Here is a 13,448-nt window from a genome sequence, read left to right on the forward strand (position 1 = left end):
GACAGACACAGCGGTCGCAGTGAGCAGACTGCTAAGAAGGAAATGGAGGGTGGTGTATGGGTGCCGGGGTCGGGGGTGGCTGGATGGGCAGAGGAGTGTGTTTTGGGGGGGTGGGGGTGGGGATGCTGGATGATGGACATACCCCGGATACCTTTGGAGCGAGTGCGATGTCGCTTCTCATCTGCGTTCACCTCCATCTGGGGAGACACGAGAGGCAGGTCAGTGGGTGCAAGGTCAGCCTTCCCACCCCCCCCACCATAGCTACACGCGCGCACAGACAGGCACGCACACACAGAGCCCATCAACCCCACGTTCGACATCGAGAACCTTAAGGTTCACGCGTGGGACTCCACAGCCGTCGGCGCGGTCTGTATTTAGCGTGCCGCCATCTGGCAACATGCCCACGCTCACCGTGAACCTGCCGCTACATCCACACACCCTCAGCCATAACACCCTCAGCCATAACGCCACGCCGATTTTCAGCATGGAACACGAGCCCCAGCGGCCTCCAAACCCCCGCAAATCTGCTCGTGTAAAATGCCAATAGCGCCTCCTTAAGGACACTGTCGGTGCTGTTTGGTGTGAGAGGGCGACCATGTCACAATATAGCAAACTATCCAAAATACTCAAGGAAGACACTTAGCTAGCTATAAATAATGCAGCAAATGAAGTCTTAGCACATAGACTGACACACACACACATGCACACACACACACATGCAAGCACAGATGTGTACACACACATACACTCATGCACATGCACACACACGCACACATACACACACACACGCACACACACTCACTGACAAAGAGACAGTCAACATAAATGAAATTTCCCATAGTTCCCCACCCTCTGTGTGCCCTTTACAAGGGTATATATCCACATGAAACAAGACGGCTTTATGACAGTGACATAAGCACTTGTCTGGCCTGAGATGCGCCCGCATATTAGCTTCAGCGCGCCGGGAGCGCCGATGACAGGCTTTTAGCTGCGCTGCACGGCTCCCTTTCATCCTCCGGGAGAGGAAAAAAAGAACAAAAAGCCCCAGAGTGCGACGATGGCACCGGTCTGGGAGGCGGCACGCGGGCCCAGCGAGGTCACCCTCCTCCTGGGGCCCTCCCCTCCCTGCGGCAGCCCGGCACGGCGGCACTTGTTTGCACTCTGCTAATGCTGGCCTGCTGGCACCCTCAGCACAGCTTAGCGTAGCGTAGCTCAGCACAGCTTAGCGTAGCGCACCCCCGGCTGCTCAGCCACAGACCTGCACCCCATTAATCTGCGTGATTCCAAAAACCCAACAGCGCCCCCCTGAGAGATGGGGGAGCAAAGTATGGCTCAGCAAGTTAGGCCTCTGTGCCTGCAATCAGAAGGTTGCTGGTTTGAATCCTGTCTTTAGCAGAATAATCACATGTCTAGTACTTGTCCTCTAATCCCAAGCTTCACTCTCATGTGTATGAATGTATGTGTGTGTATAAATATAGATTTGTGTGTGTGTGTCATAAAAGGAGAGCAAGATGGCATATGCTAAAACATGTAATCCAATATACCTGTATTTGTGCAAAATGTCAAATGAAGTGTCCTTATTTTAAAACCATCCTAAAGAAGTGACATTTACCCCCAATTTGGTGTGAGATCAGAAGATAGACCGGGTCTGACTTAGCTGACCCTTGATAAGCCCGATAATCATCCCGCGACATTTAATACGCGAGCAGGGCTGCTCGGTGAGACGCGTTCCTAGCCCGGCCGTCACCGGCGCGGGGTGATGCGCGTGTCAGTAAACGGACCTGCGCTGATCAATGTGCTGAACACAGGCTTTCATTAAACTGTCAGCTGGGGTTTGTCAACATAACAATAAGCCTGCCTGTGTAATGTATACACATATAGTATCACATCTCCTTCTGTATGCGCTGTATACGTTTACAGCAACAATACTGCATGTCTGTCCATCAACAGTGACATCATCATCTCAGTCTATATAGATATATACTGGGGTACTCTGGTATATATATAACACCTTTATACAATATATTCTGTCACAGTTTCATTCTACTTCAGTGAACTGGATATGGATGAAACTGGGAGGATCCTGAATGGTTTCAGGCCCATTGTATTAAAAGTGCTTACGTTTATTCTCGTTAAATATGATTTAATAAAGCCGTACTTAATCTTTAGGCTTGATGGGGTCTTGATATTTTCACAGGAGCCTGTAAACTGAAAAAATAAAACATATGAAAGTGAACAAAAACATAATAAATCTGCTTTATTATCCTGACAGACAGCGGCACGTTCCGGAAAGGCCTCAAATACTTATGCACAAGCGTTGCCCTTTTTCTATGGCAATCGATGGAGATCCTACCTCTGTTAAAACTAACAACTTATCAATCCAACCCAATGCCCCCCCTCCCCCCATGGTCTACCTCCTGATGGGCGATTCGGGAAGTGACATTTGGCATGAAAGAGAAAATAACACGAAGTGACAGCCCTGGGAGGGATGGTGCCCACACCGTTACGACGCAGCTCCTCTCTCGTGCTGTGGCAGCACATCCTGTCTGAGCGCGCGGCTTTCCGTTCTGTCTGTCCGTCTCTGAGAGACTGCCGGATCATCGCCGGCGAGTTCGCACCTGCTCGCAGACCGGAGCCACCATTTGTTTGGCATAAAAAAAATAATATCCTGGAAATCCCGGTGACAAAAATACCACAAAGGGAAGGATTTAAATTGTGTTTGCATTCGATTTAGGAACTTCATTTCCGGCACAGTGTCAGTGCGGGCTGTTCCTCTACAGCATGCCCAAGACCAAAGCTTGGAAGCATCTTATTCTGAGAGAAAACCCAGATCAGAGAGAAATGGACCCCCGCATGGCTCATAGAGAGATGGAAGGGTGAAGGTACACACACACACACATGCACACGCACATACACCTGTATGTTTATATTCATGTCTTTGTGGGGACTCTTCATTCATTTAAATGGGAAAACCCTAATATCAGCAATGACCCCTTAAGCCTCACCCAGCCCTAACCTAAGAATTTTGGCATTTTTAGGTTTTGACTGCAGTCACTGATTCAGTTTCAGTTTCCCCTTGTGGGGAATAACATCAAAATAACAGGTTTTTATGTATATAACACAGATACACACATGCGTATACACACACACACACACATACACACACACACACATACACACACACGCACACATACACACACACACACATACACACACACATACACACACACACACACACACACACACGCACACATACACACACACACACGCACACACACACACACACACACATACACACACACACGCACACACACACACACATACACACACATACACACACACGCACACATACACACACACACACGGGCTGTCCTAGTGGGTACCAGCTTTATCCCCATTACCCAGCAGGAAAACAGAGGCCATCAGGCACAGACTGGCCATCTGGAAGTTGGGGGATTTTCCTGCTGGGCCAGTCTTGTGAGGGTCGGTCTTTCTTCCACAACCCTGGCATTATAGGGCCTATATACCAGGGCTGGCCTGGCATTATACAGCCTATACTGTATACCAGGGCTGGCCTGGCATTATACAGCCTATACTGTATACCAGGGCTGGCCTGGCATTATACAGCCTATACTGTATACCAGGGCTGGCCTGGCATTATACAGCCTATACTGTATACCAGGGCTGGCCTGGCATTATACAGCCTATACTGTATACCAGGGCTGGCCTGGCATTATACAGCCTATACTGTATACCAGGGCTGGCCTGGCATTATACAGCCTATACTGTATACCAGGGCTGGCCTGGCATTATAGGGCCTATATACCAGGGCTGGCCTGGCATTATACAGCCTATATACCAGGGCTGGCCTGGCATTATACAGCCTATACTGTATACCAGGGCTGTCCTGGCATTATACAGCCTATACTGTATACCAGGGCTGGCCTGGCATTATAGGGCCTATACTGTATACCAGGGCTGGCCTGGCATTATAGGGCCTATAAACCAGGGCTGTCCTGGCATTATACAGCCTATACTGTATACCAGGGCTGTCCTGGCATTATACAGCCTATATACCAGGGCTGGCCTGGCATTATAGGGCCTATACTGTATACCAGGGCTGGCCTGGCATTATAGGGCCTATACTGTATACCAGGGCTGGCCTGGCATTATAGGGCCTATAAACCAGGGCTGTCCTGGCATTATACAGCCTATACTGTATACCAGGGCTGGCCTGGCATTATAGGGCCTGTATACCAGGGCTGGCCTGGCATTATACAGCCTATACTGTATACCAGGGCTGGCCTGGCATTATAGGGCCTATATACCAGGGCTGGCCTGGCATTATACAGCCTATATACCAGGGCTGGCCTGGCATTATACAGCCTATACTGTATACCAGGGCTGGCCTGGCATTATACAGCCTATACTGTATACCAGGGCTGTCCTGGCATTATACAGCCTATACTGTATACCAGGGCTGGCCTGGCATTATAGGGCCTATACTGTATACCAGGGCTGGCCTGGCATTATAGGGCCTATACTGTATACCAGGGCTGGCCTGGCATTATAGGGCCTATAAACCAGGGCTGGCCTGGCATTATACAGCCTATACTGTATACCAGGGCTGTCCTGGCATTATACAGCCTATACTGTATACCAGGGCTGGCCTGGCATTATAGGGCCTATAAACCAGGGCTGTCCTGGCATTATACAGCCTATACTGTATACCAGGGCTGGCCTGGCATTATAGGGCCTATACTGTATACCAGGGCTGGCCTGGCATTATAGGGCCTATATACCAGGGCTGGCCTGGCATTATACAGCCTATACTGTATACCAGGGCTGGCCTGGCATTATACAGCCTATACTGTATACCAGGGCTGGCCTGGCATTATAGGGCCTATATACCAGGGCTGGCCTGGCATTATACAGCCTATACTGTATACCAGGGCTGGCCTGGCATTATACAGCCTATACTGTATACCAGGGCTGGCCTGGCATTATAGGGCCTATACTGTATACCAGGGCTGGCCTGGTATTATAGAGCCGCCCCCTGGAGGCCATTTCTAGATAGCAGCATGAGAGGCGTGTTGGCAAGTCAGTGTACATGTCAGATATCCAGCATTCACTGTCAAATACAGAAACCCAGCCTTACCTTCTCTGGTGGCTGAGCACAACACTAAGACTTGTTCACATGGCGATTCTCCAATAATGTTTCCTCCTCCATAAGAACGTTTCTTAAGGTGACTAAAGATAGGACTGCACCATCCGGCCTCAGAATACCAGTTTAAATGTTTATATACACTGGCTGTGGCATGTAAGTCATTAAATCAAGTTATATGCAAACATCCTAGTGTTTACAAAACACATTTTTGTGGTATTATTTCTTATATTTCGTGATTTTCAGATTCTCTCACAAAGCTGACGGAAGGAGCTGTTTCTGGTGATGCATTTGTGGAAACATTAATGTTGCCGTATCATGTCTGCTGGAAAGACTCTTGCCCTAACCCATCCACACAACTGATTCTTAAATTTAAATTACTGCCACAAATGAAATAGGGACCCTAGCTGGGAATCCCGAAACCACAGGTGCAGAGCGCCAGCCCGTCTACCCAGAAGTCTGTGCGGGAAGCCGGAATCGAGTCAGTGGTTCTATCTGCACGGAGTTTGTTTCCAAGAGCTTGCAGTGTGTGGGGTTCTTCCCCTCCCCTCCCCTGCCCTGCCCTGCCCTGCCCTGTCCTGTACTTGCCTCGTTCTCGACTTACAAGCATCATACTCTGCGTTTCTGAATGCCGTGGGGCAAATATTTATAAACACATAACAAAATATATAATGAAAATGGCAAGAAGACAAATTAATGCAGCTGATGGTTCTAAATAGGGCTGGGTGATTTGGCAAAATATTTTATCATGATAATTTTTTTCATACAATACTGAAAATTTTCACAATATAATTCAATTCACTATTTCTTTACTTCAGTGCCCCATTTTTTGTAGAATTCCATCAGAATTGCCCTTAAACAGATTCAGATTATGAAAAAAACATACAAAAATGTAATATTCTGTTGCTGGGATTTTCTCTGACTGCCTTACTGTTTTTTCCAAGGAATGGATTTGAGTAGGGCTAGGTGATATGCCCTAAAAATTATATCACAATATTTTCAGATTTTTACAATATTGATATTTATAATATTCTGAAATTCATATGTAGAGGAGGTGGTGTGGCAATGCAGTGGTGCAGTGGTGCACTGGTTGACACTGTTGCCTCGTCTTTGGTTTGAGTCTCTGCCATGGCTTCATGTGTGGAGTTTGCATGCACTCTCCGTGTCACTGTGGGGGGGCTTTCTCCAGTCACATCCCTCCCTCTACAGCCCAAGAACATGCCATGTTGAAGTGGAACTACCGCGCTGCCCATAGGTATGAGCGGGGGCTTCAGATGTGGGGGAGGGGGGTCCAAACTAATAATTATGCAGTGTGATTTAATGGTGACGACGCCCGTGGGTCTGAGTGACTGGCGTGTGAGTGTGCCCAGCAATGGGTTGGCGCTCCATCCTGGGTTGTTCTCTGCCTTGTGCCCATAGCTTCTAGGATAGGCGCGGAAAATGGATGGATCTTGAGTTCTGATTTTGATGACCAAACTGTTTTACTAATAGTTATGGAGCATGTGACGGGTATAATGATAAATTACACCAACAACATACCTTGAGGGAATTTGTGTAATAATAGTGCATTGTAACTGTTAATTTTTCAAGAAAACAAGTGTTTAGGCTATATGACGATACCCATTATAATCAAACTGATGACGATATGAATGTTTATAATAACAATGCTGTATTTATCGATATATCGCCCAACCCTAGTTTCAGAAGTCTGTAGAAACTTGTATGTATGTATGTAGTCTTGTATGTAAATATGTAGCTATGAAGATTCTGTATGCCGCTACAAAATTTATTTGAAGTTTAACCAATTTGCACAATGTTAAATACAAATCTTTGATCCTTGAATAACCCAAAATACGGGGTTTAATGCCATTAAATGCCGGAATGATTTTCTGACCCATAAATGAGTCCTAAGGAGAACCTATTACATGTTCTTGACAGATGTTTGTGTTTTAATGAGCATGACTACAGACGTCCCCATCAGGGCCTGTGTCACGTGCTCCTGTATGGTGAGGACTCGCCCTGTCAAATCCAATACTTAGCCCCAGCAGTCGCTCTCGAGATTCTCCACGAAAACCTCAAATCAAAACTCACAGTTGTTGCAGCCAAAGAACCCAAAATCTGCCCTTCCAGTTCATGCTTTAGCACCAATACAGAGAGCATCGGGAAAAAAAGCTAATCGCCAAATAGCCCCAGTTACCCGTAACTGTAAACCCACCCTCTCCTCATCGGTCTGTAAACATCATATTTAGAGGGCAGACTAGCAATCCAGCAAAACTAATTAAAAGTACGCATTTGTTTGGGGCGCAGACCAAATTTAGGCATGCATATTTTTACCCACCGTGTTCCATCTAAACACAGCTGATCTAATGCGAACAGACGAAGCAGTGACAGGGATGTCGATCTGTTGGCGCTGTCAGGCAGTCTCAGAGGACATCCACTCGACTATGGTGCAGCCATCTACACGCCTCCCAGAGAGAGGCCTGATGAGGAGGACTTGTAACTAAGCCATATGTTTGTATGCTCCCGTCAACCTGCTCTGTGGGGAGGTTCAGGGATCAGCTGATTGAGGAGCAGGGAGTAAGATCCATACCCCTTAGGTCACCTGCCATATTGCTCGATATCGCCGCCTCAGTGGCCAGCCTGAATAAAATTATTCATTTAATTTTTTTTACCTACCTAAAAATGGTGGCTGTAAATGACTGTATAAAAATGATCTATAAAATAACAGGTCCAAAATAAAAACAAGATCTTTTATCCTTTCTGATCAGTAGATAAGTGTTCAGTAAAGTCAATAAGCACAGCTTAAAATATATTTATTTTTAAAATGAACTGTTAATGATTTCGCACAGTGTTTGCCCGCTGATTCGCAATATAGACTATGTTTTGAAAAATGAGATCTGGATTTGTACAGTATTCATCTGAAGATGTGTCAGTGTGACACATGGTCATAAATTTCAAGGAATACTGTACATTAGAGAAGCACTAGGTGATTAGTGATGTTTGGGAGCCAATCGACTGCTATTGCTTACCGCGTTTTTTTGTAAGAGCAAGTGTGTAGGTCTGTGTTTACTTGTCATGGGGAAGGGGGGAGGGAGGAAGCACCACACGTGTGTCACGATACAGGTTGAGCTGTTATCTGCTATCCCTTGTGTCACCTTGAAGCTGAGTTAGATAGGCACCCCCCCCCCCACTGCGAGACGCACGCAGGCCGAGCTGAGAGGGCGGACCGGCGAAACCGCTTATGCGTGATCCAATTTTAGCAGCAAACAGATACTTTACGACATGAATCACCCGGTGCCGGTAAACACGGTGATGAGAAGTGGCCGCGGAGGAGCATCCCAACTGGGTGATAAGAGTGGGAGCCAGAGAGGGGGGTGGGGCAGCGCTTCAGAAAATCCCTCTGGGGAGGCTATCTTTAGCAGGGTGGGTGCCATTGTTAGGGGCCTAATTTTGAGCAGGGGGGCTATATTTAGGTGTCTGATTTCATGGTGGGGCTATATTTAGGTGCCTGAATTCAGGGTAGGGGCTATCTTTAGTTGTCTGAATTCATGGTGGCAGCTGTCTTTAGGTGCCTGATTTTTTTTTTTTGGGGGGGGGGGCTATTTTTAGGTGCCTAATTTCAAGGTGGGGGCTATCTTTAGGTGTCTGAATTCATGGTGGCAGCTGTCTTTAGGTGCCTGATTTTTTTTTTTTGGGGGGGGGGGCTATTTTTAGGTGCCTAATTTCAAGGTGGGGGCTATCATTAGGTGCCTGATTTCTGGGGGGCTATCATTAGGTGCCATTAGATGACTGCAACCCGGAACCGGCTCTTCCTTGGTACAAACCCTGTATGTCTCTCCGGCTCTCAAAGGCAGTTGTTACTCCAAAGCGAAGGCTTCACCACTTCTCCTCCCAGTTCATTTTCTAGGAAACAAAAACAGAAACAGCGAAATGAAACCAGGACTGGCCGTATCGTGCCGCCCGCATTTTCCCGTGTTCCACTGTGGGGGCTTCCCTGACACTCCCCCCCACCCCCTTCTCCTCCAAGTCACACCCCAGAGGAGAACGTGGAAATAAAAACTCACAGAGGGCAGCATGGATCATTAGCCGTGCCTCTCCTCACTCCCTTTAATGTATGATGGATCGAGCTAATTACCCTCCACACCAGCACGCTTTTGCAGAATGACAAGTGGTTATCGCAGAGGACGCCGGCCGCCCATTACATGTGACGACATTCCCTATGCGGCCGTCATGAAACTGACCACATCGCTATGTTTGGTCACAAAAGAACTGTTCTCAGTGCATTTCATTGCCTCTAGCTTCTCAACTTGTTTGGAGAACGCTAATCTTTCCCCTAAGGGGTTAACATACATGGTGCTCACCCCCACTCAGTGGCACCCCCTAGAGGGCAGTCAGCTGGGATACTTTTCTGGCAGGACACAAATCCTGTTGTGCTGTTATGTATTATGTAGCAATGCAGGCAGCTCTGAGTGGTAAATGGCTCCCATTAAATGAGGCTGGGCATTTAAGTTAAAAATACGAATAATAATCCCATTCATTAGCCCCCTTAACAGGTGAGAATCCACTTCAGGGTCGACCGCCACTCGAGAAAACGTGCAAATTAACGAAGGCAGGGTTTTCATGTCCTAAGCACAGAGCCCATCAACCCTCCCCTGCGAGAAGACAATGGTATCCCATTAGCCGGGCGGGGGGGCGGGGGGTTATTAAAGCCCTAGTAAGGTGTCTTGCCACTGCTCGCTGTCAGGATCTGGCAAGGGTGCAGGGCTTTCAAGATCTTCTTGCCCAGAATTCCGTGTGGCAAAAACAGATATAAGACGAGGTGCGAGTGCAAAGATGGCTTCCTCCTCTGCGAAAGAGAAATCGGGAGGAAGACAAAGAGGAATGGAGAGACGGAGAAGGGAGCGAGGCGGCTTTGCATCGCTCTGATGGGAACCGCGGCACAAACAGAGAAACTCTGGCTTTCTGAACTGTCGCATTTGCCTTCTCTCTCGCGCGAACCCCCCTGCTGCTGTCCCTACCCCCCGCTCGCTCAAGCCGTGCCTTCGACGGTACTAATTAAAAGCGCTGCACGGAGACAACAGACGAAGTGCTAATGGGGGGGGTGCGGGGGGCCCCGCGGGGCCCCGGGAGGCTGGCTGTGATCACGCCAGCGCAGCGGCTAAGATGCAGCGGCTGCAACGCAGCAGCACCCGCGCAGCTTGCTATTATCCAGGGTCCTGCTGATCCAGCCTGCCTGACAGAGCACAGCGGTCCCGGGGGTGGGGGGGCAGGTACATAACTGGCCTTACACTTTAGCATGGAGCAGGTGTTTTAGGGGGGGGCTTCTCTTTTTCCATCTTCATCCCTCTTTCAGTTTTTATTCCCCCTTTCACCCCGATTTCTTTCTTCATATTATTCTGAAAAGGACATGCAGCATTTTTGGCGGTTTAAAGGAGAGCAGAGGAGCCCTGTCGCCTGCTTGAGTTTCCACTGCCAGCTCTGTGGCTCCGCTTGGCTGGTCCTGATCCGACAGCACATGGGGGCCTTTGTGGGGAAGGGGAGAGGAGGGGGGGTGCCTCACACTTCCCGAAGAGCTCAGCAGGCTGTCTGTCTGTCAGCATGGATCTCGACACCTGCGACCCACCAGTGCATGATGGGTCGCTGACCGGTAACAGGCCCAGTTTGGATGGCACCCTAAATGCCACGCTGGCGTCAAAACCTTGTAACCAACACGTGCTGTATCCTCCTGGGTCTTTTTTACAGAGGACGCTACTTTTTTTAACCGAAGGTTGCAGCGCCTCCTGCTGGTAGAGAGGGAGTTTGCGCTGCACCTGTGACCCCCCCCACATCCCACGTTTCCCCGCCCCTTCACCCAATAGTGCATTGCCCGCGTGTCCGCTGGAGACAGGCAGTGCAGAGGACACCTTCGGTGCAGACGGCGTTTCCATTTAACATATTTTTTTTAACCTTCTCCTCCGGTTTTATAACCGTCGCTGTGTGGCTGGGGCTGCCTGACCTACATTCTTCCTGGGCTGAGTCTGCGGCAGCATGGGGGGGGTTGGAGGGGGTGCTCCATCTCCTAGTCTCTGCTGCTATCTGCCACCACGCCCCCACCTTGGCTCCTCTCCTGCCCCTTTCCCAGCAATACTCCACCCCCCCTCCCAAACCTGTACGACGATCCCCTCTCTGCTGAGGACATTGTAGCCTTGGGACCAGGCGAGCATGGTAACATCATTCCACATTTGTGCGACCTCTCTGCCGCTGTTGTGGAAAAGCTCTGGACTCAGTTGCCTGTCGTGGGGCCCCCTTCGGCACCCCCACCCATCTCTCAGGCTGCTCCCTTCGTGAGCTCTGGGGGGGACACTGATGGGGAATTGATCCGCCCGTGGCAGAGCCAGCTCCTCTTCATTACCGGGGCACTGCGACAGACGACATGTCAGAAATGCGCCGGATGGAGATGGGGCACCTCGTTGTTGCAGGGGGGTCTCCTACCTTTTAATCGACAGCATTTCAGAGGTAAGGGAACCTCCAGATGACACAAGTCTGAGACTGAGTAGGAAATATAATATTATATGGCTAAATCCATTATTGCTATTCTTCATCTTCAACCAAACCAGTTCCAGTAAACAACGTCAAACACTGGATTTGCAGGTGTGATTAACATGCGGGTCAAATTTCTGATAAAAATCTAACCCTTAGGCTGGAATTAAATAAACAGTTTGACCTATCCGCTAATTAGGATTTAATTACATGGGACCGGTGCGCTCCTTGTGTGCGTCGGGAGGTTGCTGGCTCTGAATCCGACCCCAAATGCTCAGAGAGGGAAAAGATCTGCCAGCCCCAAGCCCGCCGTTTTGGCAACCCCCAAACACAACTGCGTTTGCGACCTGCCAGCTGGGTCACCGTCCAGAGCCAATCGCTGGTGTGAAAATGCTGCCATTACGCCCCCCCACCCCCATATGGGAAAAGGAGGGAACTGAAATAAGCATACAAGAATCAGGGTTGCCGTCCTACGTTCTATAAATCCATGGGGGACGGGTTATTCTCTCCCCGCCTTCCCCTCTCCCCACCCAAGGGGCATCAAGCCCCGCGAAAATGTCATGCGCTCGGCGGTGCCGATTACGCACACGCCGGCAATCATGTGCACAATGCAGAAGGGACCGAGCAGCCCAGGTGAGTGTGCCAGGCTGCAATCAGCCGGCAGAATCGAAAGACGAGGCCATTTTCGTTCATTTTCCGTCGGTGCGGGGCACCGGAGGCCTTAATTACAGATCCAGAAAGCCCCATCCCCGTGGCCAGGAGAGCCAGCGCCAGCCGTGTGGACGTGGGGAAACCGTGCCGAGGATCCAATCTCAGTCCCACGGACACCCCAGTAGCTCCCTCCCAGTCTCCCCAGAAACAGAGAACCTTCCAGGTTGGTGTAGAAAACAAACAAGCCACATGCAACGAGCCGGGGGTGGGGGGGCAGGAGCCCCCAGACGGGGTTTTTGCCAGCTGGAACGCGCGCCATCTGCCTCCCGCCAGCCAGCGTGTTTACCTCCGAAACGTCCTTCTCCACACCAGATACTCCCATGTTTCTCACGTCCTGCAGGGTTTATCGGTACAATTCCACTGCAGCTATAGCCCTGCCTGTGCTGATGCACGCCAGCCGGGGACAGATGTTGCACCGACTACAGTTATACATATCTGCCTGCCTGTTGGGCCAGCTCATACAGTACTGGCCAGCTGTAAACATGAATAATTAATGTGCAATGATAAATATAGAGCTACAATCGAGGCCACAACCACCTCGATGTGGCTGACCGCTGCAGAGGCAGTGGGACCCGGCGGCACTTCCGATCCAGCACCCGTTCCCCGGTCCCCGTGCATCAGACCTCATCCGCTCTCGCTCCCTCCCCGTTCCATCTTCTGGTGCAATTACCGACTGGCAACAGTGTTTGATCGGGGGTGGGGGTGCATCCCATAATATATCGAGCGCCAGTAACAGACGATGATGAAGCCCACACCCCCCAGTGATCTCGCAGGAACCCCAGCCCCGGCGCGAAAGGTCCCCTTGGGTGTCCCCACGCGTTCCGATCCAGCATCCGCACAACTCGTGATAAATAAACACGGCGAGCGCAACGGAAATGGGGCCGCGGCTGCAACGTGAATCAGGCGTGCGCACGCGCTCCACATTACCACCCGCCTGTGACACTCACAACCGTCACTCTCATAAAATGAAAGCCAGCCACCGGAAGAGCAATTTAAGCACAAAAAAAGCCAGAGCTGCTTGATCAAAGCGCCCATTTTACGGTTTGGCAAATTA

General features: G+C 49.8%; 2 protein-coding genes across 14 annotated transcripts in view; one reads left to right on the top strand and one right to left on the bottom strand.

Annotated features, from left to right (window-relative positions):
• myt1lb (myelin transcription factor 1-like, b) overlaps positions 1-13,448 on the bottom strand; it is a 77,825-nt gene that overhangs the window by 48,965 nt on the left and 15,412 nt on the right. For 11 of the 13 annotated variants that reach the window (XM_023807873.2, XM_023807865.2, XM_072698731.1 and 8 more), the window contains exons 2-3: positions 8,989-9,067; positions 152-197 (exon numbers count right to left, since the gene is read on the bottom strand). In XM_023807873.2, the coding sequence (XP_023663641.2) occupies positions 152-197 (46 nt within the window). In that variant the 5' untranslated portion in view covers positions 8,989-9,067. Of the gene's footprint in view, positions 1-142; positions 198-8,988; positions 9,068-13,448 lie in introns of all 13 variants that reach the window. The other 2 variants (XM_023807882.2, XM_023807835.2) reach the window with 1 other exon arrangement.
• Positions 11,636-13,448, top strand: part of trappc12 (trafficking protein particle complex subunit 12) — a 91,387-nt gene continuing 89,574 nt past the window's right edge. The window contains exon 1 of the mRNA XM_072698738.1: positions 11,636-11,659. The gene's annotated coding sequence lies outside the window, so the exon portion shown is untranslated. The remainder of the gene's footprint in view (positions 11,660-13,448) is intronic.

Source organism: Paramormyrops kingsleyae, chromosome 14 (assembly GCF_048594095.1).
Source record: "Paramormyrops kingsleyae isolate MSU_618 chromosome 14, PKINGS_0.4, whole genome shotgun sequence".
Taxonomy (NCBI): domain Eukaryota; kingdom Metazoa; phylum Chordata; class Actinopteri; order Osteoglossiformes; family Mormyridae; genus Paramormyrops; species Paramormyrops kingsleyae.